Source organism: Berghia stephanieae, chromosome 5, assembly GCF_034508935.2.
Source record: "Berghia stephanieae isolate SIO BIC M18660-M18661 chromosome 5, UCSD_Bste_1.3, whole genome shotgun sequence".
NCBI lineage: Eukaryota > Metazoa > Mollusca > Gastropoda > Nudibranchia > Aeolidiidae > Berghia > Berghia stephanieae.
In genome coordinates, this window is record NC_088364.1 from 64,758,000 (window position 1) to 64,785,499 (window position 27,500).

A 27,500-nucleotide genomic window follows, 5' to 3' on the forward strand; every position below is an offset into this window, starting at 1 on the left:
ATAGTACACGGAAAGTTTGAGTCCCCTAAGGTAGAGTCTCTGTCATTAAAAGATAAATAAATTAATGTCATTTAAATTGTCATCTCACTAGTCTCAAAAAGAGAACTTTTGATGTAAACATCAACTTTTAATCTTATAAATCTGATTGAGGTAAACATAACTTTCATAGTCTTAAAAAAGGTTGTATGTTGCATCAGATTGAGAAATATCTGATAGAGGTAAGCATAACTTTTATAATCTTAAAAAAGGGTTGTATGATACAACAGTTTCAGAGAGATCTTATAGAAATTACAACTAAGAGAAACATTTCTGCACAAGGACCATAATTCAGAGCATAATCTTGCACCAGTGCCTGCTCTGAAAGCACAAAATTTGACGGCATAGTCCTCCCGACTATGTAATTATCTGTCATACTTTGTTCATATTATGATGTAGCAGTCTTTAATTTCCAAACAATTGTCCTACAAAACTGTCAAATCTTGGATTTGATTTCCCTGAAACTTCATTGAAGTCCCGGGTTTGACAGTTTTGGACAAGATAAGGGTCATTTTTATCGATCTATAAGTTGAAAGACAAGTTTTCTGGCCAAAAAAGTTTTTAATGTTTTTTTTTCTTCAGAGCGTGTTAATTTTGGCTATAAATCCAATCTGTCAGCATTTTGATCACATCGACATGATACAATTCAGCAGGGATGGGTTACATTTATTTGACATCTAAGCTTTCAGGCTACATTTATTTATTTTTTGAGAATAAAATGTTTCGTCCATGCACGGCCGGCAATAATAAGGCTATGGCACGAGGTTCCATCGCAATCTAAGACAGTAGTACGTAGTAGATAGTAGTAGTTGTAAGTCTATAAAATTCTTCTCATGATGCAGACCAGATGCCCCTGTCTTGTCTGTTCTACCTGCATATTTCCTACCTGAGTCGACCGGTGCCAATGTCATCCTGGGGTTAATCACCAGACTGGATCACTAGGCAGTTTTACTTTGTATTTTGTTTGTTTTTGCCCTGTTTTTTTTTTTCTTTTTAATTTTTCAACTTCCAGCACCCCCCCCCCCCCCCCCCCATCGAAATTTTCACGTTCAAAACTCAAACCAAACTTATCATTCACGTAAGAAGTTTCTTACTTTCCCTTCTTTTTCTTTTCTTTTTTTTTCTGTTTCTCGTTTTGTTTTCCCTCTTTGTCTTCGACCAGCAAAGAATTCAATTTTAAGATTGTAAGGTAGGACGTGAATAATTAAATAAGAATTTTTAAAATTTAGGAAGGAAACGAAAGAAAACAAAATTTAGCCCACGTAGTTTGAAAATTAGTAATGCTTACCTGGCTTGTTTTTAAAAATTATTTTGTTTTAAATAGACTTTTAAAAAGTTAGGATTTAAGTCGCCTAATTTATTTACACTGTGGTGCTCTGGAAAAAAACACGTATTTAAAATTTTGCCCAGATAACTGGGCCTTCAAATATCATTTGATGAAAATTACCCTCATATTGCCAAAATCTCTGGAACTTGGGACTTGCAAGGTCCGAGGTTTGAGATTGTTTTTGCCAAGATGAAGGTCGTTTTAATCGATCGGGATTTGAAGGACGTGTTTTCTGGCCAAATCTTTTCAATACGGCCGTACATAACTGGACTTATCAACTGAGATTTGAAGAGAAAAGTTTTCTGGCCAGTTTTTTAAAAATACGGCCGTACATAACTGGACTCTAAATCAACTGAGATTTGAAGAAACAAGTTTTCTGGCCAAATTGTATTTTTAACGAAAGTATTTTACCAGAGTTTAGCAGTTCAATCATCTCAAAGCGAAATTATTATTGAAATTCATTCAAAGACCAGATGATACTGATATTCTTCATCTATTACGTCTACCTGAATGGATTTTTGAAATATACAATTTTACGCCCAATAATAACACTCTTGATAAATTTCCCCCAATCGATGTGTGTTATACTCATTAGGTTAAATACCCGTAAAATTATTTCACGCAAATTTTAACGCCCTGAGGAATATTTTTTCCTAATCTGGCAAAGTTTTGAATTTTAATCTCTTTTAAAAAATGTTTTTAGTTTTAGGAAAAATGTTTTACCTGCTACAATGTCGTTTTCTCGGAACAACATGGTTTTAAATTTTGGTCAGAGATAGATCTGGAAAAGTATGCATGAAACAGTGTCATACAAAACAAGCAAGAATAATACATGAAAAAATAAATACATACCAAAATAATAGCAGTTGTCCTTGACTGGGAAGTCAATGTTTTTTTTCTTCTTTTTTTTTTTTAAATTATTTATTTTTCTTTCTGGTTTTAACTGGCACCGTTTCATACCCACTTTTTCAGATCTTTATCTTACACCGGTGCCTGCTCCCCAATTTGTCACTTTGGCCTGAAGTCTTGTTTTTCAAATATCGATCTTTTAAAATGACTCTTATATTGTAAAAAAAACAACTCTCAAACCTGGGACTTCCGTGAAGTATCAGTTTTAAGTATAAGGTACTACCATTTTGATACAATATATATTATTTGGGCATTACCTCTACATCGTAATTTGATTGTCCAATCTTTGTCTATATATAAAGTCTTCAGAATAATGAATGATATAGAATTTGAAAAAACAAAGCAAAAACAATATTTTTTAAAGAAAAAGAAACATACGAAACGAAAAACAAAATCAAAAAAACAAAACAAACAATTTGCAGTTCATCATGGGGTCATTGTTGTAATAGAAATCTCAAGAAATGACGTAAAATATTGTCCATTACAACAATGTTAAACTGGGCCCATAAGTGGGTTGAGATGTCAGACCTGCGCATATTATATGTACACGTCGACCGAAAGTAAGGAAGATAATATAAAATGATGAATACCATATGCCTATGTTTGATTCCCATCTTGATAAATATACAAGTGTCCTCTAAACCTGTTAAAATGGTTAGGAAATCATTTAAGAAAACGATAAGCAATCAATTTTCTGAGTGGTGAAATAAGTTCAGGTGTAGCATCTACCAATATTTTACGAATGATAAGTTTAAGATCACATAAGAAAATCTAACGTTTGGTAGGCAAATTTGTTGTAAAAAATTTGAAATAGGTAATTTGGAATATGATAAAGTCACTTAGGAAAATCTAACGTTTTGGTAGGCAAATTTGTTATAATAAATTTGAAATAGGTAACTTGAAAAATGATAAAGTTACATAGGAAAATCTAACGTTTGGTCGGTAAATTAGTTGTAACAAACTTGGAATAGGTAATTTGGAAAAATAGAAGTAATGTGTTTGTTGTGAGGACTTTTGATTTAAAAACATCAGTAATCCTTGTGATCATTTCATTGGGTTTAAAACGAAATCTGTAAATAGTGGTCATAATAATATTATATACTATGATATAAAGATATATTTATTCAATGAGCATATTTATATCCTTTTGTAGTTATTGTGTGTCTGTGCGTATGCAATGCTTGTGTATGTGTCTTTTTTGTTATATTTAGTAATGATGTGTATGTCAGATTAATATGTCAATTTGTATTTGTTGTTGTTCTTTTTTTTCGTTTTATTTTTTGGTTAATATTTATACTGTTGTTGTTGCCTTTGTTTTTGTTTTCTGCTGCGTTGTGTAGATTTTTAATTTTTTTTTTAGAAATAGGGAAAGAGTGTGTTATAACGATAAATCATGCACGCCGATGCATATTCCCAAATTTATATTTATTTATAGTGAGCATGTCGTCAGGTGAGCTTGTAAGAGGGCAGGGTTTTCTTTTTGTTTTGTTTTGTTTTGTTTTCTTGGGGTTAGTAAGGGGGTGATAAGGAGTGTTTTGTTTATTTGTTGATTTTTTTTTTCTGGTCCAAGAGATTTCTACTTGACATTTAGAGATGTTCGTGTTTAGACGGTTACCAGATTAGGCACGTCGTGCTAGTGAAGTAGTTTGGCTGTATCGAATTACCGAAGGGTGATGATGCCTCTGGCAAGAAATATCCGTGTTTGTAGGTCAGTAGGTGATTGTTGAACATGTGTTTTTTTTATGTCTATTTCTTATTCATTTATTATTCATTTATTGCATGTGATTGTTACAAATTGTTTTGCTCTTTGTTGTGTCTGTTTTCTTTTCTCTTGTTGTTGTTGTTGTTGTTTTGTCACTTTTGTTTGTTTGTTTTTCAATAAAATTATAATAGCATAAAAATAGTTAAACAGCTTTTAGGGGTAGCTTTGGACTAAATGCTCATATTAAAATTCCTTTTTAAAATGTTCTTTCAAACAAACAAACAAAACAAAAACAACCCCAAAAGAACAAAAACAAAAACAAAACAAAAAACCCCAAAGAAACAAAAAAATAAATAAAAAAATAAACACAAATAACCAATAAATGAAATAGGAATTTGATTTAATTTTGAATTTGTATCTTTAAATAAAATATTTGTTGGGTTGTTTAGTGGTTATTTGATACAGTAAATTAATGATAGTATAAAGAATGGTTTTATGGGTAGTTTTATTGTACCAACTGAGTAAAGTGTTTTCTCTGTATTTATATTAACAATTTTTATTTTTAGAAAAGCAACTATTCATTCAAAAAAATGAAATAGGTATGTTTTAAAATAATTTAATTTGAAATAAGCCATATGGGCTTGAAGGTGGATTTGTCCATAAAGTTCATCGCCAAGTTTGTGAATGCATCACTTTGCACCGATTTAGACACAGAAGTATTTGAGAATTAAATAAAAGACTGGAACATTTAATAGAGAATGGAATCCATTTTCCCTTTCATCTCCTCTGCGATGCAAACCAGACTGCGGCCACCAAAAGGCAAAAAAAATGTTTTTTAAAAATTACGGGATGATTCATTAAGTTTGTAAGATATACGTCTATACACACACAGTGTTGCCAGATTTCTTTAGCAAAGAATGCCGAACAAGTTACAAATAATTACTAAAATGCCAAACCCAATATTCCCATGCCAAATAGCTTTAATTATATCAATTATTAAGGAATTAAGGAGCAGGCACCGGTGTAATATAAAGAACTGAACAAGTGTTTATGAAAGGTGCCAGACAAAGCAAGAAATTATGTAATAACGTCAATATTTTAGATGGAGTGAAAAGTTAAGTTAGTTAATGTGACTCCTGCCATTGTTTAAAGAAACACAGTGTATGTAATGTTAACCAAATAGCATCCTACTGTGGTCTTTAATAAAACGGCAGAAATGGTAACGCTGGAATTGTCTAGTTTTGACCTCGTTTATCTTAGTTAAATTTACCGATATCAAATTGACAAATAAGGCAGGGAGCAGGCACTGGTGTAAGATAAAGATATGAAACAGTGCCTGATAAAGCAGAGAGAAATATATAACAAAAACGAATCCCAAAAATCAGCTTCATCGACTGGGGATCGAACCAGAGACCTCCAATCCGCAGATCAGTAGTCGGAAATTCGATCTCCAGTTGAGGAAAACTGAATTTTTTTTTTCTTTTTCTTGTGTTGTTCCATTTACTTTGACTGGTACTGTACTGTGTCATTCACGCTTATCATCAAATCTTAACTGGCTCAATTAGCCATGTCAAACTTTTCATTTTGATAATTTGGCATTGTAAAAGCCTAATTGGTAGCCCTGTCCACGTTTGTCTTCATATTATATTCGTTTCCCTCCTTTTTTTCTTCTTCTCCGAGTGCTGATTTTAATTTCTTTCGCTCATCCATTCAGCGGAAGTGTAATTCCCACAAGAATTCCGTGCCAGATACCGTCATTAAAACTCGAGGTGTTCTGCTCACCTGATGTAGTCGTTCTAGTCTCTTAGCTATTAATTTTATAGGGAAACGGTTTAGTTTAAAAAGGATTTATAGAGGTGAAGAAGAAAAAAAGAGAGAGAGAAAAGAAAAGTAGAGTGACACACGCCAACACGAGGCTTGACTTGCTCTCATATTATTTAAGATCTAGGCACAATAGGGCAGGAAAGTCGTGACGCCAAACCTGAATTTTTTTTCCGGTTCCAAAATCCTTGGAAGTGTTCATGTAACCAGCTGTTCGGAGGACGAATAATGAATAGGTTACATATTGAATCAGAAGGTGGCAAAACTACGTTAGTACCAGATGTATAGGCAGATTATAAGGATTTTGGGACGATGGATGCCATCACTCTAAAACCAGAAGATCAATAACACTTGCCCTCGGGAAGAGTGGTTTTACACTTCCAGTGAGGTTGGAACCAGTTTTTTTGACATTACACTTTTGTCCCCCATCACTCTACCTACTCAATTTTAAATACACAGGAAACTAGCAGATTTTTAAAAGAACAAACAGTTAATTCCTTCCTCACTTTGATGTAAAATAAGAAGAGTAAAAAGAGTGTATTCAATTTGGGCAATAAAAGAAATTCAAACTGTACTGGATGAATGTGGACGGGCTTGCTTAAATGTTTATTTGTTTTTAGTTTATTTTATTTTTAAAAATTATTTTTGTTGGTTTTAAAATAAAATGAAATTCTTTTGATTAAAGTAATAACTTTTATTACCTTTTTTTTTTTTTTTTAGTTTGTTCCAGGAAATGTTTATAAAAAATATTTGTTTAGTGTGGGGGTGTGACCCAATACGAGGTTTCTATTATACCTCATTTAAACCATTGTTTCTTTTTCTCCTTACAAAATAATATCATACACGGAGAATCAGATTATATGTATAATGATAATGATAGCTCTCTTATCTTCCTCACTCATCTGTAAGTCGTGAGTACAGAAGAATAGAAGAATATAAAATACAGGTAATTTTCATAGAACCTGGCATGGCATGTTGAACGCAATCTGGATTTCTGGTACCCTAATCCTAACACTGAACACTCAGAAACACACACACGCACACACACACACACACGCACACACACCCAAACACACATAATAGAGTTTCTGTCTTGCTTTGTTCGTTTTGTTTACTGTTAAAAATATTTTCCTTATTCTTTGTCAAATAAACTTGCTGGATACTGTCGGTGGCTATTACAAAACAAAGTAAATAAATTGTCTTCATGACAGAAGAATTCCATACTTTGTTGCTATTATTTACCATTTACAAATATCTCCCACCTTTTTTTTTGTTAATAAAGTAAGACGACTGACTCCGACATCTTTGTCTATTCTTTTTAATAATCTTATATATCTATGAGATCCTCTGGTTTGAAGTATGTGACAAGTGACATTCAAATAAATAATACACACTTATTAAACATGCAAAAGAATCACGACCCTTTGTTTTATTGTTTTGTTGGCGAAGGGTTGTACCCGAAACGTCCATATTTTGTATCCGAAGCTTTTTAAATTTTATTTTCACATTTTTGCTAGTATTATTACACTTCCCAGGACTCAGACAGCTCCCATTGCTTTATGAAAGAATGATAAATACAATTTTGAAATACGCTGGCTGCTGTCGGATTAATCATTGCATCCAAACGCTGACTCTCTAGCAAGAAAAATGTTGTTAATAAAAATGAGTACAACAGCTTCAAAGAAAAACAGAGTGTTCAGCATGGAATGTTTCGGACTCAAATCCCTTTCTCTGCCAACATCAAGAAACATTTTTTTAAAAACTGTTATTATATACGTAATAGGATTAATTCCACCGAACGATCAGAAACCTGGATTCAGGTACTATGACTTTTTCAACTGTTTTTTTTATTGTGCTATAGAAGGGGTTAAAGCCCGAAACGTTACGTGATTAGTAGTTTACCCTATTTTTAAGTTGTTTTCAAAAATGTTAGTCCACGGCTTCTAGCGATAACCACAGCGTCGCCGGCTACTTGCACGTTATCCCTGCATCCATAAACCAATTACCCAAATCTCACTGTCATTGGATCATCTACTTATCTCATTTAATTTCATTATCAGTTGACTTCTAAATCTAATGGACAGATATTATATACAAATTTAGTAGACTGAGTCATAGCTCTCAGTTCTTACAATATTTTTTGTTCATGTTTTTATAAGTGCATTAAAAAATGAAATGTTATGATCACATGTTGCGATGTTTTTGCCTCTTGAATGCTTTGTTCTCAATGCTTTGTCCGACTTTACCCAAGCATCCTGCTCTCTCTCTCTCTCTCCCCCCTCCCCTCCCTCACAGCCCCACACTAATGATTATGAAGCTGATGTTGATTTTGTTATGCTCTAATGTTGATGTTGATATGATCTAATGTTGATGCTGATATGCCCTAATGTTAATGTTGATATGCTGTAATGTTGATTTGATTCGGCATCCTTGAATTCTGATTATAATAACTAGATAATGCCTTGAATTACGTCCCCTGTTGTTTTGATTCATTAAACCCATCAGATAAAGATAAGATGATGTGACTCGATTTGAATGTGTTCTCTGTGTTATGCATCTCTGTAATAAAATATTTACTCCAGGGTATAAAACGTACGTTTGTGTCAACAGATTAGAATTTCATTCATAATGTTATACGGTAAAGAGGTATATTTAACCTTTTTACAAATGTTACAATTTATATAAGATTCACTCTTTTCATTTTCCTCTTTTCCCCCTTTATTATATGTATATCGTTATTTATTATTATTATTATTATTATTATTTTATTATTATTATTATTATTATTATTATTATTATTTATTATTATTATTATTATTATTATTATTATTATTATTATTATTATTATTATTATTATTATTATTATTATTATTATTATTATTATTATTATTATTATTATTATTATTATTATTATTATTATTATTATTATTATTATTATTATTATTATTATTATTATTATTATTATTATTATTATTATTATTATTATTATATATATATTATAATATATTCATTACACCAATACATAATGTTAAGCCTCGTGAACACGATTTATAATCTATTTTCTTCTCATATTTAATCAGAAATACATAATTTATGTCTCCACTACTTAAAAAAAAAAAAGAATTTACAATCAAAATTAACCAGGACCTTGTCAGTTCAATATTTCGACGAGAGACTGATTTCAGAACATCATTCTTTTATTTGTCTGTTTTTTTTCTTCTGTTTTTTTACTTTTTTGTTTGTTTTACATTTAACTTTTGTATCTTGTTTGTAAAAAGTAGAATGTACCATTTATCATTGACCTTGATTTTTAAATCTTTTTTTCTTTTTCTCTCAGTAGTGGACGGATTGGACAATTCCTACTCTTCGGCTACTCTGTCTCATCTCAGGTCTTCCCAGTCCTCATATTATCCACAGATTGGTAAGTAAAACAGTCGTTCTAGGTGGGGTTCTCGACTTCTCATAGTGGGCAGCCGAATGTTATGTAATTAGATGAAGATTTTGTCACGTTGTACAGTACCCGAATGTTACGCACTCAGATGAAGAGTTTGTCACGCTGTACAGACGAATGTTACATAATCAGATGAAAAGTTTGTCATGCTGTACAGTACCCGAATGTTACGCACTCAGATGAAGAGTTTGTCACACTGTACAGACGAATGTTACATAATCAGATAAAGATTTTGTCATGCTGTACAGTACCCGAATGTTACGCACTCAGATGAAGAGTTTGTCACACTGTACAGACGAATGTTATGTACTCGGATGAAGAGTTTGTCACGCTGTACAGACGATATTACGTCCTCAGATGAAGAGTTTGTCACTCTGTACAGACGACTGTTATGTACTCAGATGAAGAGTTTGTCACTCTGTACAGACGAATGTTATGTACTCAGATGAAGAGTTTGTCACTCTGTACAGACGAATGTTACGTACTCAGATGAAAATTTGTCACGCTGTACAGACGAATGTTATGTACTCAGATGAAGAGTTTGTCACGCTGTACAGACGAGTGTTACGTACTCAGATGAAGATTTTGTCAAAGGGAAGAATTTAAACTTTACAAAATTCATAAGTGAGAAAAGGAAAGGATATTTTGAAACGTAATAACCACCAAACGATGAAGGATTAAAAGGAAAAAAAATAATGGAAGTTAACGAAATTTAAGGGAAGAAATGAGTTTTGCCAACAAGTTGAACAGAGAACAAAAGATAAACTAACAGTGTAAGAAAGACATTTAAGAGGAGAAATGAGTTTTGCCAAGAAGACGGACATAGAATAAAAGGTAAAATAACAGTGTAAGAAAAGAAATATAAGAGAAGAATAAGAACAAAAAGTAACATGAACCAGATTGGGTACATCTTAACGATTCAATAAACGATGTTTTGTTCCCTACAATAAAAGGTGTTAACAGTTGGTGTGAGTCTGTAAATTCAATCGGTTTACCTGTTGATATTTTAATGGCTATTCCAGGCTTGAAGGTCTCTGACGAAATGGAAAACTACAATAATTGCCAAACACTCACTTAGCACCTTTTTTGCATTTTGGTTAGAATTTTTTTTAAAAACTTAATATATTTTATAAATCTACGTGCACATAATTGCATGTTTGAGAATTGATGAACGGAATTATGGGTTTGATTTAACATTATTGTGATGGACAGTTTCTTTTTTTTTTTTTTTTTTTTCTTTTTGGTTTGAGAGTACTTCCATTACAACAATGAGACCATGATAAATTGGGTTATCAGACCTGCAAATAAGTTCCCGTCAGTGTAAATGAATTAATATGAACCTTGATTAAAGTAGTTTAAAAAATACTGAATTCGCTACTGCCAAGATGTAATTTATGGCCATAAATGTTTCAATCTGACAACATATTATTATGGATGATTTCAAATGGTATTGAACGTGTCAAGAATGATAAAACTGAGATAAAGAAGATCTCATTTTCGCCAAAATCCTTTTACTTCAAGAATCAGTGAATTAAGATGAGATGACCTTTGGTTTTTCAAAAATTCTCAAATTTATGCAATGAAGATGTCACTATCGCCAGAATTTTTTTCTCACTTCAAATCTGATTTATTGTCCATCATACATTGCATATTCTTTGAGAAAAAATATATTAAAAAGGGAGAAATGAATAAAAACAGAAAATGCCCCCCACCCCCCCTTCCAAATTAAAAAAAAAGAAAGAAAACAAACAAACCCCGAAACATTTTTTTTAAAAAATTAAAAGAAAAGAAAAAACACAGACATTCCCCCATAAAAACAAACAAACAAACAAACAAGAAAACAAAATCCCATCAATTTCTGTCTAATAATATATCTAGGTATTTTTAGCCACACAGCCTCCCTATCAAGGGCATTGGAAAAAAAAAACTTTAATTTTTAAAAAAAATTATTTTTAGTTTGAAATATGAACAACTAGTCCATGTTTTTGGCAGTACGGAATATAACACTGAGATAGACCAATTATTGGAAGATTTGTAATCGGGTGATGAAAGGATTCCACGAGTTTATTTGGTTGGTTTTCAATAGGGTGGAATGTGATCCAGTAGGAATGGTAGATTTAACACGATAAGGCACTGCCAAAAAACCTTGAGCTTTTGTATAGCGCAATATCCACTAAACGTACTCAAAGCACTTTATAAAGAGTCCCTAGCCAACAGTAACACTTAACATGTAAGACGAGACATGACGCCTGGTAGGCGATATTACATTTTTTTTCGGACAGAGAGAGACAACGCTGCTAACGGCCAGGTACACATTTTACACCTGAGTATGATGAGAGAATGTGAGTAAAGAGCCTTTTCCAAAGACTTAACTATGCGCCGCTCGGGACTCAAACCCAGGACCTTCCGATTCGAAGGCGATCGTCATACCACTAGACCACAAACTACTACTACTACTACTACTACTACTACTACTACTACTACTACTACTACTACTACTACTACAACAACAACTAATACTACTACTACTACTACTACTACTACTACTACTACTACTCATACTACTACATAACAACTTCACAACTACAATACAACAACAACTTCTACTACTACACTACTACTACTACTACACTACTACTACTACTACTACTACTACTACTACTACTACTACTACTACTACTACTACTACTACTACTACTACTACTACTACTACTACTACTACTACTACTACTACTACTACTACTACTACTACAAACTACTACTACACTATACTACTACTACTACTACTACTAGTACTACTACTATTACTACTAATGCTGCTATTACTACTACTACTACTACTACTACTACTACTACTACTACTACTACTACTACTACTACTACTACTACTGCTGCTGCTGCTGCTGCTGATACTACTACTACTACTACTACTACTACTACTACTACTACTACTACTACTACTACTACTACTACTACTACTACTACTACTACTACTACTACTACTACTACTACTACTACTACCACTAATACTACTACTACTACCACTAATACTACTGCTACTACTACTACTACTACTACTACTACTACTACTACTACTACTACTACTACTACTACTACTACTACTACTACTACTACTACTACTACTACTACTACTACTATAACTACTATTAATTAATTAATTAATTAATTTTTCCAATTCAGAAAGCAACAAACCATCCGATCCCCACCACCAAGTAAATGGGCCAAACTCCGGCTCTGCCACCATCCCCCCATTTGCCAGCGAGTTTCACGGAAATGAATATCCTCCTTCCCACAGATCAGGTCAGTGTCGAACAAGCAAAATCCATATTCTATTTACAGGGAACAAAAGTGTGATGTCATAAAACGGGTTCCAATCTCACTGGAAGTGTAGTAAAACCACTCTTCCGGAACTGAATATATACATGTGTAAATGATCTGGTTTCAGAGCGATGGCATCATATTTTCTAGTCTAAATTTATGATGGTCATCATAAAGATAATCCATCCTCGCTCTTTTACGTCCCATAATCCTAAGAATCTGCCTATACGTCTTGCAACTGAAATATTTGTATGTTTTGGTTTTTGATTTTTGTTGTTGTTTTGCCTTTTATCCTCACTGCTTGAAATAAGCTGTTTTTGATGATTTGTCCTTGTATTGTTATATTTGTAGCTCCTCCCTTTTTTTTTTGTTACATTCTCCTATCCGTTTCTCCAACGACCCCAGATTCTTGGCTACAAGGCACGCAGACACTGCCAGCTCGGTCGAAAGTAGAAGGCAGCGAGGGACGAGCTCGCGTCGAAGGCAGCGAGGCGGCCCATTCTCCTCCAGAACGCTCCCTCAAAAACATACCAGGCGTGTGGGCACCGGGAGGATCTAACCTGAGCGGGACGAAGAAGGAGTACAGACCTGTCAGATTGGATACTAGCAAGAAGCCTGGCGTGAATAAACCTGGCTCCGCCCACTTCTCAAACTTTTCTAAGGTGTTTAAACGTTTCACCCAATCTTTCATTCTTCAAAAACCTTTTTCCATTCTATATTTATTTGACTGTGTCGATCCATCCATCCATCCATCCCTCCAACTTCTCAAACTTTTCTAAGGTGTTTAAACGTTTCACCTAATCTGTCATTCTTTCATTCTTCCAAAACCTTTGTGCATTCTATATTTATTTAACTATGTCGATCCATCCATCCATCCATCCATCCATCCATCCATCCATCAATCCATTCTATTCATTCATCAATCCATTTATCCATACACCTATCCGCCCATCCATGTATCTATCTATCCAGCCAGTCATCCATCCATCCATCCATCTATTCATTCATTCATTCATTCATTCATTCATTCACCAATCCATAATCTATCCATTAATCCATCCATTCATCCATCATTCCATCCATCCATCGGTCAATCCGTCTCTCCACTCATCCATCCAGTCATCCGTCAATCAATCCAATCCATCTGACCATTCGCCGATCCATCCATTCACTTACCTTTCCATCCATCCATCCATCCATCCATCCATCTACCCATCCAACTATCCTATAACATAACATGTGCTATATAAATACACACATGATGACATTCAAAAGCTAAGAACACTTGCACTGGAATGAAATTTGTGGAAACAAATTACTAACTGGATACTAGAAACAGATTGACACACTCGAAGTGACGTACACGTTCATGGCAAGCGTCCATAGAGGCAGCGCAGCCATATTCATTCATTCATTCATTTCCGGCTATGTGGTCTAGTGGTATGACACTCGTTTTCGGATCGGAAGGTCCAGAGTTCGAGCCTCGCTCGGCGCATAGTTGAGTCCTTCGAAAAGTTTTTTACTCACATTCTCTCATGACTCAGGTGTAAGATGAGTAACAGGTCGTTAACAGCGTTGTTTCTCTCTGACTGAAAAAGAAATCGTGATATCGCCTAACAGGCGTCATGTCTCGTTCTATATGTTACGTGTTGCTGTTGGTCAGGGACCCCTTGTAAAGCGCTTTGAGCACGTTTAGTGAATTTTGCTCTATATAAATGCCGTATTAAAAAACAACAACTGGATACTAGAAACAGACTGACACACTCGAAGTAACACACACACACACATATTCATGGCAAGCGTCCATAGAGACAGCGCAGCCATATTCACTAATTCATTCATTCATTCATATAGATAGTATGCAGTTGACGTCAATGGGGTCTTTGTTATTGTTTTTGCCATCCGCGTTTGTGAGTTGTTCTCACTAAACTGTATTAACCTGACTATAAACGTTCATGGTTACACAGAGTTTGTGTGTTGGTCCGTTATACTTCCGGATGGCAATGTTGTGAACTCCTTGGCCAAGCGCATTCTATCTATAAATACTATTTATACTAAATAATTATCCCCCTTTCATTATTCCACCCCCCCCCCTTCCTCCAACCCCCCAGGACAAGACCTGGCACGCCCACACAGACTCTACCGACTCCCTCCCCAAAAACTCCTTCCTGGACTCCTCATCCGACTCATCCGTGTTCCTATCCCAACCACAACAACCACCACCAAAACAACCACCACAACCAACAGCATCCTCCTCCTCCTCATCCACGATCCCAGCATCGATATCAGCAGCACCAACAACGATAAACCACAGCACTGCCGGATACATGAACGGTGATGCTGGAGGCCTCGATGAAAGCAGGCTCCCATCCACGCAGAGTCCATACATCACTCTCTTACAGAAAAGTAGAGGTTAATATATTTTTTGAAATTATATATTTTTTAACACTGTCATTTTGTTTGAATACTTAACGTTTTATATTTGTAACCCCCTGCGTCAACCTGGTTTTAAGCTGGAGATAAAAGAGATGCGGAAAAGTGAATTAAAACGTATGAAAATTATTAAAACTTAGTTTTGTTTTGTTGCCGTCAATCTGTTTTTTTAGTAATGTATCCATGTTTCATTGAATTTTTTTTTATTGGCTGATGAAGGGTTTTGCGCCCGAAACGTTCCGTGTTTGGTTTTCGGTTCTGTTTTGAAACTGTTATATTATTCATTTCTGTTCATTACTTTTGACAGTCCACAGCTTCTTGCAGATTTTAGTATCAAGTGTATGTGTGTGTATGTATGTATGTATGTATGCCTTCAATTTTCAGCATGTAAAACCGATTTGATACGACCGACAGCTTACCAGTCTGAGTCGATGGGTCACATTTGGACATTGTCGTTGTTTTAGTATCTCTCTCCCCAGGGTCGTTGGTGTCTGTAAGATGGATGTCCGGACTGAATATAAAATAAATGTTTTTTTTTTTGTTTGTTTTGTTTTTAATTTAAGTAGTATCTCATTAAATATCTTTCTTAGAAAAGAAGTGATAAAATGTTATAACGTATTATTTGTTGTGATATTTTTCGTAATCTGTATGCATTTAAGGGTGGTTGGTATGTTCAGATGTTTCAAATTGGAGTCAAGTTATTTGCAAGGTAACGATTACGTTTTCCAAACCTATACGATCGACGAATGAACGTCGATGAAGAAAACCAGGATCTGTCCTCAAACGTGGTGTCCCGCGCAGTTTTGCGCGGGACACCACGTCTGAGGACAGATCCTGGTTTTCTTCCTCGACGTTGGTCGTTCGTATCGGTTTAGAAAAGGTAATCGTTACCCTGCTAATAACTTGACCCCAATTTGGAACACGGGCGTCGTGTGGCGACGTCTGAGGACAGATCCTGGTTTCCTTCCTCGTCGTTGGTCGATCGTCTAGGTTAGGGGAAAGGGTTCGTTAACTTTCTATTGTTTTAGGGGGGTAAGGTGTTGGGCGATCTTAACGAAAATTTGTGTTAAGATCATTTCGGTTTTTATTCTGTTTTCAATTCTATAATTCTATTTTTTCTTACTTTTCATGTTGATTGTCCAATAAAAATAAAAATCCGAAAGTTGGCATTTTATATAAGGGGTCGTGGATAGCTCAAACGATAGAGTCACGATCTCCCCGGCGAGGTGGAGTTGTCGTACCAGTAAGGTAACGGGTTCGAGCCCCCATCGCCGCAGCGAAGTGATTATTCTCTGTTGTCTTCTGGCACTTTCCTATTCACTTTATTTCTTGTCAGTTTATATAAGATAGCTGTTGTGTGTGAAAATGACATTTTGTTAACGTTTGACAAAAGTGACTTGTAATTTGGTGTTGCAATGACCAATTTTAAAGATTGCTATGATTACGTGTCTCTTGTATGTTTCTAATTTTAGTATTATATTTTATCTATACCATGGAAATTCTTTGTTCTTCAGCAATTCCATTGCGGGTGTATTCAAATCAATTGGCGAATTTTATATTATGATAATGCGATTTACAAACTTAGCATACATACTGCTTTGATCACAGAACCTTTTTATACTTTTTTTTCCTGTTATTTCTTAATTATTTCCTTTTTAATTCAAAACTCAATATCTTGTTTTATGAATGCGTTTGAACAAAGTGATTTGAAATAAGATTGTTATTCTAAAATATCAAAATATGCCTATCCACACTCTCTCTCTCTCTCTCTCTCTCTCTCTCTCTCTTTCTTTCTCTCTCTTTCTCTCTCTCTCTCTCTCTCTTCTCTCTCTCTCTCTCTCTCTCTCTCTCTCTCTCTCTTCTCTCTCTCTCTCTCTCTCCTCTCTCTCTCTCTCTCTCTCTCTCTCTCTCTCTCTCTCTCTCTCTCACACACACACACACACTCACACACACAAGCACAGAATCATTTACTGATGTTGTTCCTCTTTCAAATCCATATCCACCTCTTCCCATCCTCAAACTTTGTTTACTTTAAATTACAAGTAAACACAAACCCAAACCAGATTGTTCTATCAACAACTGGTTTTGTTATCCTAATTCCTTTAACCAGTTAAAATGCCGTATTCTTGAATAACAGGTATTTAAACATTTGGCCAGAAAACTCGTCCTTCAAATATCGATCGATCTAAACGATCCTCATCTTGGCAAAACTCTCAAACCTGAGACTCGAGGGATACTTCGCGAAGTCCCAGGTTTGAGAGTTTTTCCCAAGATGAGGTTCATTTAAATTGATCGATATTTGAAGGACGAATCTGGCCAAATTTTTATATACCTATTTTTCCAGAGTCCTGGTTAAAATTGATTTTATCAAATGTTCAAAGTGCACGATAATTTGATTTATGTCAAACTGATGATAAATTTTTTCCGCCACAGTTTTCAGTTTTCATCTGACTAAATATTTTGAAACTATTTTTATATTTTAATTTATATTTATTTATTTATCTGCTGTGTTCCAAGCTCAAAAAGTTGGAAATCATTAGCTTGTAAAATCTATAATTTTCATTAATCCTTTGATTCCGGGATTCGAGTTTACTTTTACCTGACAAGATACTGATTTATAAGATTATTTATCTGAAGTTAACCAGCAAACATAACCGTTTATTATTTGTTGTTTTAGTTTATTATTGTTATTATTGTTATTTTTATTACTATTATTATTATTATTATTATTATTATTATTATTATTATTATTATTATTATTATTATTATTATTATTATTATTATTATTATTATTATTATTATTATTATTGTATTTCCCACCTCTACAGCTCTAATCTCAAAGTTTTGCACACTTGTTGAATTTCAGAGATAAGAATTTTGGAAGATGCTAAAATACAGGTGTTTAAGGGTAAGAATACGGAAATATTAACAGGTGAAATAATGACGTCACGCGTGTCCACACTTCTCAATATAATAGTATGCAAATCAGTCAACAAAAAATTTAACAAACACTCACAAAAAAGACATAAAATAATAGTGTTCACAACCAAACATAGAAAACACGCTGCACTGTATTAGCAACTAAACAATTAATCAACATATCATATCGATATTTAATATAAACGATGTGTGTAAAATATTCGCTGCTTTTGTTTTATTTTAATTTAATTTATTTATTTTTAATTTTGCGGAGGTAAAAAAAAAAGGAGGGGGGGGGGGGCGAGTAGGAAATGATGTTCAGTTCTTCTTTTTAATTTGTCGTTGTTTCTATGTTTGTTGTTTTATTTTTTAAAATATTTTTTAAAAAATATTCTTTGGGTAATTCGTTTTACTTATGTGTTGTATATCTTTATTCTTTTAAAATGTATTTATTTATATTTTTGTTTTATTTTATTTTATTTATTTATTTTTTTTTTTGTCTTTTTTTATTTTGCTCTTTTTTTGTTTTTGTTTGTTTGTTTTGTTTTGTTTTTCTGATTTGTTTGTTTTGCTTTTGTTTCTTAATTTGAATAATTGAACTATAACCAATGCTCAAAGACGTCAATATTTTATGTTATTGTAGTGATATGTAATCTGAACACTTTAAAGACTAAATATTTTGATTAAGGGAAATGTTTATGATAGGTTGTTCCGGCTCTTGATTTTGTGACTTAATTGGACACAAAAATATTGCGAATTTATGTCTCAGTCCTTCGAAAAGCCATAGCATTCACTGATGTTTGCATGACAGAAATAGTATGGGTAGAGAGCAACGTGTACCTATTTGCAGGTCTGATAATTCAAATTGTTATTGGCTCTTCATTGTCGTAAAGGAAACTACCCTTTAATTCCACGCAAAGTATTATCCATGACAACAATGTTAAGTCAAGCCCTTAATAGGATTCAATAGTCGTAACGTCACTTCCTTCCTAATGACGCATGGTAACTTAGTAACACTGGCTCTAAACTATGGGAACAATGGCGGACGCCCGTATGAAATATTTCTACGGCGAGCATAAAAGCGTATCCAGAGGGGGAAAAAACCCCATAAATTTGATCATGTTTTGACTTTTACACATTCTGATCACAAGGCATATGAAAAGTTCTAGCCAGCATGAAGAAAAAAAAAGTAAAGATAATTTTTGTTTAGAACCAAGATGGCCGCCGTTGCCGGGCGGCGTGACATCAGACTATTGAATTCAATTGCGTTCAGTTATCAGACCTGCTGTTATGTACACGTATGATTGATACATTAGACTCTTTTCAGTTATACTGGTCTTTATTTGTATGTAGATCTGTCCTTGTATCAGACTACCACAGTATGTTGCTTTAAAAAACAAAAAAAAAAAACCAAAAAAAAAAACAAAAAAAAAAAAACAAACGAAAAAAAAAATAATGCCTACGTTCATAAATATGATTATTTTAAAAAATAGTTTTAAAAAAATATTAATGCATATTATTATTTCTTTGAAAACATATAAATTCAGTTTTAACCGACGTGCACTTATTTTCAGGTCTGATAACCCGATTCATTATGGGCTCATTGTTGTAATGGAAATATAAAGAAATGACTGACGTAAAATATTGTCCATTACAACAATGTTGAACTAGGCCCATACGTGAGTTCGGGTGTCAGACCTGCATATATGTACACATCGGTTCTTTAAAAATATTGAAAGAAAATTGTTTCATCTTTGACTACAATGTTGTTATATTGTAGTATAAGAAGTTTGATCATTGTGCATGTTTTGTAATGGTGATAATTTATTCTATACCCGTTACTGTGTTAGTTATTTGCAGGTCTGATAACCTAAATTGCTGTAATGGTCTCATTGGTATACTGGAAATACTCTCAAGCACCAACCCAAAAAAAAATAAAAAAATTTGCGTTCTGTTGTCAGACCTTCAAATATGTACACGTATATACCCGCCTACTGCCCACTTTTTTCCACCCAAAAATTAACGTCGTCTTAAAAATAGGGGTTCTTGGGTTGTTAAACTTTCTTGGCCTCAGTCATTTATTCATAAGCAATTTGATTTGTTTTTGCTTTTTTTTTAAATTTTATTTTTTTTCCTCCCAATCATTTTAAACTTTAACCCTATGATTTGAACTTTGTCAGAGGTCAGAGGTTAACATGTTGCAAATAATGGCTTTTTCAGAATCAGAAAATGATGAGTCGTATGTCATTTTACTCCGGAGATTATAATCTACCCCCCCCCCCATCCTTGACCACCCAGCAGTGATTGGGTAGCTGGTCCTGGTAGATATAGCGGAAATTACTTTGCCAAAGACTTAGGAACCTATCCTAAGGATAACAAGCAATTCCCATTGTCCGTTTCACGCTATAGGAGCCGGGATGAACTGTGGCTCCATGGGCCTCATGACTCTAAACGATACTACAAGTACTGTTTTTTGTTTGTTGTTATTTTAAAATATAATGTATTCCATTTTCAAACACCAACCCTACCATTCCCCTTTCTGCTCACACATGCCATACACCCAATAACAACAGGTCCTTAGGGCATGCATAAGAAACTCAATACATTCATTATTTTCACATGACAGGGTTCCAACTTTCTGGGCAGTGCTTTTCAAACGGTGTATTGCACACCCTTGGGTGTACGAAATTTTTAAAAAGGGTTTACCGATTTGATAGAGCCTTGTAACATAATGGCATAAAAAAAAACCTTCCAATATAGTCACTCTACAACAGCAACTTCATATTGATGCTATGCCGTTAGCCAAATAAAAACTCACAAAATCCGCCAACAAAACTGTGTGTAACCTTGACGCTTATAGTCTTGATTGATAGTATTTATTGAGAACTACTCAAAACAATGGCTGGCTAATATCAATAACAAAGAGCTGAGTGCCGTCAATTTCGTTCCTTCTATAATATAATGGATACACATTAAGTTGATTTTGATATCAGTTATATTTCCCCCTATTAAGATCGATACGATTTTCGTATATTGTGACAACTGGGCTGTAACGTGTTCTATAATACTAGCTTTTAAGTAGAAGCTGAAAGTGTGTACGATTTCAACAAAAGGTTGACAAGCACTGGTCTAAAGTACCCGGTGACAGTGACGCTCCATCCCTCTCCCACTCCTTTACATCCTCAACATTTCTTATCCCTTAAACCCTCTTCCCAACGTGTTCTCAAAATGAAATCATGTTGAGCTTTTTTGTTTGTTTGTTTGTTTGTTTGTTTGAGGTGTAAGAAATAGAAATCACACTCTCCATTGAAGCCATTTTTATGTCACTCACCTTTTTCAACTTTCAGCTGTTATTCCAATTTCACGCATCTCGTTAAAAAAATGACACTTGAGCTTTTATATAGCGCAATATCCAATAAACTTGCTCAACGCGCTTTACAAAGGGTCCGTGACCAACAGCAACACGTAACACGTAGAACGGGACGTTCACACCGACATAACAATACTGTTTTGAGACTGTTGGTCACATTCTGTTTTCTGTTTCAAGCCTGTGTTTATTTATTTATTTATTATATGAGTTAATTATCCATTTATTTATTTATTCATATAGCCTAAATATTCATTTTTGAATACAGGAGATTATTCATCTGCCGGCCTTAGATTTACTGTTACTGTCGAATCGCCCAATACGATATTGCTTGATTTCATTTTTTTAAACAAAGATATTATAATAATATTTTCAATTCGTTTATCAACAACAATACATACTTTAAACAGTTAACCGCCGTACTTGGTAAAGACACGTATTTAAAAATTTGGCCAAAAACACGACCTTCAAATTAATATTGATGGTCAATAAAATCGATCGATTTAAATTTTGAAGGACAAGTTTTCTGGCTCAAATTTTTTAATACGCGTATTCTCAGAGTACATTCAATTAACTGGTTTCTTAATCCTATGCATGTAATTTCTCCTATCCCTTCTTTAACATTATCCTCTTCTTTATTTCTAAATATTATGATATAAAGACTAGGTACTGCTTCTCTATATTTCTATATTTATTTATTTATTATGTTTTTGGTTTTGTTTGTTTGTTATTTTGTGTTGGGAAGGGGGGGGGTTGCTCTTCTTTCTTGTTTTTGTTTATATTTTGTTTGTATTCCTGTTCATTTTATTCTTGTTTTTTTTTTTTTTTTTGTTTTTTTTTTAGTTGAGGTGGGGGGGGGGGGGGGGGTTGTTTTCATGTGGCTTTTTTTATCGTTGCTGCGTTTTTGTTGTTGTTTGTTTTATATTTTATTTTCTTTTTTAAATCTATTGTTACAATATTACTATCTATTCGCTATCATCGTATAATATAATCATCATTGAATAATTCTAGTGTCATATTATATCTATAACTCAATAATTTACGCTTTCAGTCATTTTGTCGCTGTTTGTAATAAACCAATATTACTATTGTAAAGCGCTCAGAGCATGGTAATTACATCGTAAGTTAGCGCTGACTAAATATTGTATTTCTATGTTTTAGTTTTGGTATGTTGAAATTTAAAAAAAAAAGAGTTTACAAACAAAAAGTACAAAATTAGTGATACAGTATTGTATGGCTATATTATAATGTCGTACTGTCGTTACAACTTTTTTTTATAATTTGGCTGGAAAACTTATATTTCATATTATATCTGGCTATCAATAAAAATGATCCACAACTTAAACCCTAGATTTCAATGGAGTCTGCCTGCCTGAGATACTACATTAAATATCTGGAGTTTAAATATCTTGGACATGTTTTTTAAGGGGAGGGGGGGGGGGGGATTTTAATCTACAATTTATTGATATGTGAATTTTAAGATTTCTGGCCAAAATTAAAATCGCTTTTTGTCAGTACGAGGCAGTATTTGTTATGTCTTGGGCCACCAGATGGTCTCTTGCTAAGCCAAGAAATTGCCAAAATCTACCACATAGAGAATCGTGTTTCTATTAATAATTTTATTATTTCTTTTTTTTTTTAAACATTTTTTTTCAATAAAAATTGTTTTCCATCTAGTATAGACGATTTAAAAAATTTAAAACTGATGCGTTTTTGAAGGGGGTCAAGGTGTTAATAGTGTTTGGCTGCCTGAGGTTCTCATTATTTGGTCATTTTTGAAGTTAGGAACAGGCCATCTGGCAGCCCTGGTCGTGTCGTGCTCATATGTACAAACTATTATATTATATCATAATAATATAACTTGCGTGTTTTTTTTTTTTTATTGTCTAAAGAAATGTTTTTATTCTCATGAAACCAATTATTATGATAACCATAATCGGATACAAACCAATCTTGAGGAGAAACAAATTTCATTCCTCTTTCCCCTCCCCATTATCTCCCCCCACCCCCACCCCAACCCCAACCCTTTTACTTTTTGGGTATTTGTGTCCCATCATCATCCCCTCGATTCGGTATTATGTCAGAACGAACCAGATTTGAATGAACATTTTTAAACGGTTAAAGCATTTTTTTTTTTTAAATGAGACTTCTCGTTAATTGTAGTCCTTTAGAGCATTTATGCCCATGGATCCGACGTTTATCCCGGTTTCAATAGCGTGAAACTGACAATAGCAATCACTTGCTACCCTTTAGATGGGACGCTAGTATATCGCAAAGTACTTTCCGCCAGATCTAACAGACCCAGCTACCCAATCAGGGCTGGGTGGACAGGGGGTTCAGAAAACGATCTCGATCTCGGTCCCTTTGATTGTGAAGCGAGTGCTTTACCAACTGAGCTATCGGGACTCCAACCCAACCCCCCCCCCTCCCCCTCCCGTGTAAAGAAACCGCTTGTGAGGGGGAAAAATCATTAAAAAATCAAATCTCCAACACCGAAAAGACAACTCAGTACAAGGGAAATAACTCGATAATTGCAATTTGTGTTTATGATTTTTTTTCTTCGCCTCTTTGCTTCCCTTTAATTTAGAGAGATGTTTATTTTGACATTTTGGGCTGACGGCAATGGGGTTTTCCAAACATTGGTTCAAATTATGAATTGCAGCCCCACCCCCACTCTCATTTTTACAACACCCCCCCCCCCTTCAACACACACGTCTATTTCTTATTGCATTATTTTTGAAATGTGAATACACACTTAAAATTTAAGAATATGGAACAGGTTTATAACTGCAACAAAATAAACCATTAAAGAATTTATTTAAAAAAAAAAAGACAGGTGAAGTTGTATCAGATGTGAATACGTGTATATTTTGATAATGGATGTCTTAACACATCTCAAATATAAATCTCATTTCAAAACTTCAAATGAATTTTACAATATTTTCTTTCTGAAAAAAAAGGAAACAGATGAGGATAGGATTGATTTGTATTTATTATTTTTCCCCAAAAGATATTTATTTTCTATCATTATATACAAATAAATGCTTTTCATGCATGCAGTCATTTTGTTTATGTTATATTCTTTTTAATGCTATTGCAAAAATATTCATTTCCTAACTTCTCACAGTTTTAATACAAGAAAACTGAGACAAGAATAGTTTTTATTACCGTGTCGTATCGTGTTGTTTAAGAGCTTAACGACTTTAAAAACCTTAAAATGTTATGTGAATTTTTCATGCATAGATGGATTTTTCAAATTTATATAAACAACATGTATTGTTAATTTGACAATTTTCGACACATGTCGCTGTTTCAAATTATTAAAGATCCAACACTCAAATAACTACCAATACTTATATTTATTGAAAGTAATAAATTGAATATATTAATCTGGATTTTTTTTTTCTAAAATAAGTTTGATAGCAGTGTATCTGGGAAAAGATTTTTGTTTGTTTGTTCCTGATTTTTAAAAAGTTAAAACATTGATTTTTAAAAAACTGTCTAAACTTGTGTAACTGATATAATGATTTGGCAACTCTTGTATCTTCACTTTGCCAAAACAAAACTGGTTTATTTCAGCAAATCGTCATCATCACCATCACAATCCATCAGAATTTATTCATTTTTTCTTTTATCGCATCCACTCTAATCAATTGAACAAAAATTGATTTCAGACTCGGAAGCCTATCCAAAATTGAGCGGGATGAAGTTAGTTGGGAAAACTAACTTGATAGATGATGGTAAGAAATAATAATAATAATATGGGCGTGCCACTTACACTTTTACCCTTGTCGCGTACCGCCACTGCTACTGCTACTGCTACTGGTGGCGCTATCATAATAATATTTTATTGGGATTTACTTGGTGTTTACATACAGTGGAATCCTGATAAAGCCAACACCGCAGACCAGAACAAAAAATTGGTTGACTTTTTAAGCGAGGTTGACTTTTATCCATTATCAATGAAGCACACTTGGATAAAAGTATCGAAACTTTGGTAACAACAAGAGGTGTTGAGTTTAACCAGAAGTTGACTTTATGCGGATTCTACTGTATTATTATCCCCCCTCCCCCTCCCCCAACTCATCCACTCAACAGTTTTTCTGTGCTTCCTTGTATTTATACATACTTTAATAAAGATCATGATAACCCAGCTTGTACAAATCACGTGATCAATTTATCTAGCTTGCCAACCTCTTGACATTTTTGCTGTTGTTGCGAAACACGAAACAAAACAAATTAGTTTTTTTTTTTTTAAAGAAGAAATATCTATATAATGTTTCCCATTTGTTTTGGATTTTATTTTATTTATTTTCTTTCTTTCTTTTTTTTTTTTTTTTGTATTTTCCTTTTCTTTCTTTCTTTCTTTCTTTTTTTTTTTATTTGTCTTCATTTTGGGGCGGGGGGGGGGGGGGGTGGGGTTGGTTTTGTTTTGATTTGGACTTTTCTTTCTATTTTCTTTTTTTTGGGGGGGGGGGGGGGGGGGGGGGGGGGGGGAGGGGGGAGGGGGGGGGGGTCTCGCTTGACTTTGTGTGTGTTTTGTTGGTTTAAAAATAATGATTGAGAGGGAGAGGGGTGCTGTTTTTGGAGGTGCTTTTTCGTGTGCGGGTGCGTGCCTGCGTGTGTATTGTGTGCGCGCGCGTGTGTATGTGTGTATATGTTTAAATCTTGCCTTTGATTTATTTATATCTTAGTAATTTTATTTTGTAGTTTTTAGTTTTATCAACCTAACTCTAGATCATATAAGTCTCTTTTGAACTATTGTATTTTGTTTTGATTGTACCTGTGTTGACACCATGTGTGATTTCATTAACACGATAGAATAGTCTCACATTATTTGTGATTTTTGCTTAATTACCATGGGGGGAGGGAAGGATAGCTCAGTTGGTAGAGCATTCACTTCACACGCAAAGGAACCGAGATCGATTCTGAACGAAGTCAAGTTTTTTTGTTTTTTTTTCCCGACCCCCATGTCCACCCAGCCGTTATTCGGTAGCTGTTTCTATTAGATTTGTCGGAAAGTACAATTGCTATTGTCTGTTTCACGGTATAGAAACTGGCATGAATTCCGGCTCCATGAGCCAAATAGCACTGAAAGATTACTCATACTTTGTTACTAGACCACCTAAGTACTGACTTTCTCTTCCCCCCGCTTTTCTTTATTTTTTTTTCGGGGGGGGGGGGGGGATCTATTTTACACATTAATATTTCATTTCCGCTCTTATTATCGTCTTCCAATTTGTTTATATATATATATATATATATATATATATATATATATATATATATATATATATATATATATATATATATATATATATATATCTTTTTTGTAGAAATTGATTCCTATTTTTAACGTGAACTCACACTAAAACAATGTAATGTGCACCCTTGTTGACCTTTGACATCGGTGTTTATATTACTCAATACACCCTTTTTTCATTTTCATATAAGGAGAGGTGATTGTCTAAAATCTTTCTGATTTTTTATTTTTCTTTACTACACCGCTTACAATTCTGCTTTCATGATTTTTCCACTTTTTATTTATTTATTTTTTTTTTTTCTGAAATGTCATAGATACACAAATTTTAAATAATGTTAACATACACATTAATATTTTAAAGATCAGAACAAGTGGTGTGTATGTGAAAGGTGCCAGACAAAGCAAGAAAGAAAAGCACAATGAAATAAAAACATTCCAAAAGATCAGTCTGCCTCGCCTGGGGATCGGACCTCAGACATTCTGAAACCGATCAGACGTTCGACCATTACATCACAGAGCAATGCTTTCTTTCTTATTGTATCTCCTTAGCGCTTGTAGATTGAATAATAAAGTGCTTTAAAACGTTGGGTTTTTTTTTTTTCAAATTCATAAAAGAAACAAGATAATAATAAGTTTTTTTGTTTGTTTGTTTGTTTGTTTTGGTTTTTTTGTGTGTGTTTTTTTTGGGGGGAGGGGGATTTTTAATTATTCTTAATTACCTACTTGCACATATTTAGCAGGTCAGATAACCTAACGCAGTTATGGGCCTCACTGATTTAACATTGTTGTAATGGACAATATTTTATGCTTTGGTTAGAGAGTATATTATTTATCCATTACACCAATAAGCCCATAATAATAATTTGGGTCACCAGACCTGCAAATAAGTTCCTTCAGCTTGTGTAAATATATCACTATATTTTGGAAGTCATA

At 33.9% G+C, this 27,500-nt stretch overlaps 1 protein-coding gene across 44 annotated transcripts in view; it reads left to right on the forward strand.

Moving 5' to 3' along the window:
* The window catches only part of LOC144973405 (uncharacterized), a 265,478-nt gene that overhangs the window by 142,597 nt on the left and 95,381 nt on the right, over window positions 1-27,500 (forward strand). For 16 of the 44 annotated variants that reach the window (XM_078915810.1, XM_078915828.1, XM_078915829.1 and 13 more), the window contains 6 exons: window positions 9,133-9,216; window positions 12,448-12,567; window positions 12,991-13,247; window positions 14,697-14,997; window positions 17,885-17,926; window positions 24,979-25,044. In XM_078915810.1, coding sequence (XP_078771936.1) covers window positions 9,133-9,216; window positions 12,448-12,567; window positions 12,991-13,247; window positions 14,697-14,997; window positions 17,885-17,926; window positions 24,979-25,044 — 870 coding nt within the window. The remainder of the gene's footprint in view (window positions 1-9,132; window positions 9,217-12,447; window positions 12,568-12,990; window positions 13,248-14,696; window positions 14,998-17,884; window positions 17,927-24,978; window positions 25,045-27,500) is intronic. The other 28 variants (XM_078915814.1, XM_078915815.1, XM_078915819.1 and 25 more) reach the window with 5 other exon arrangements.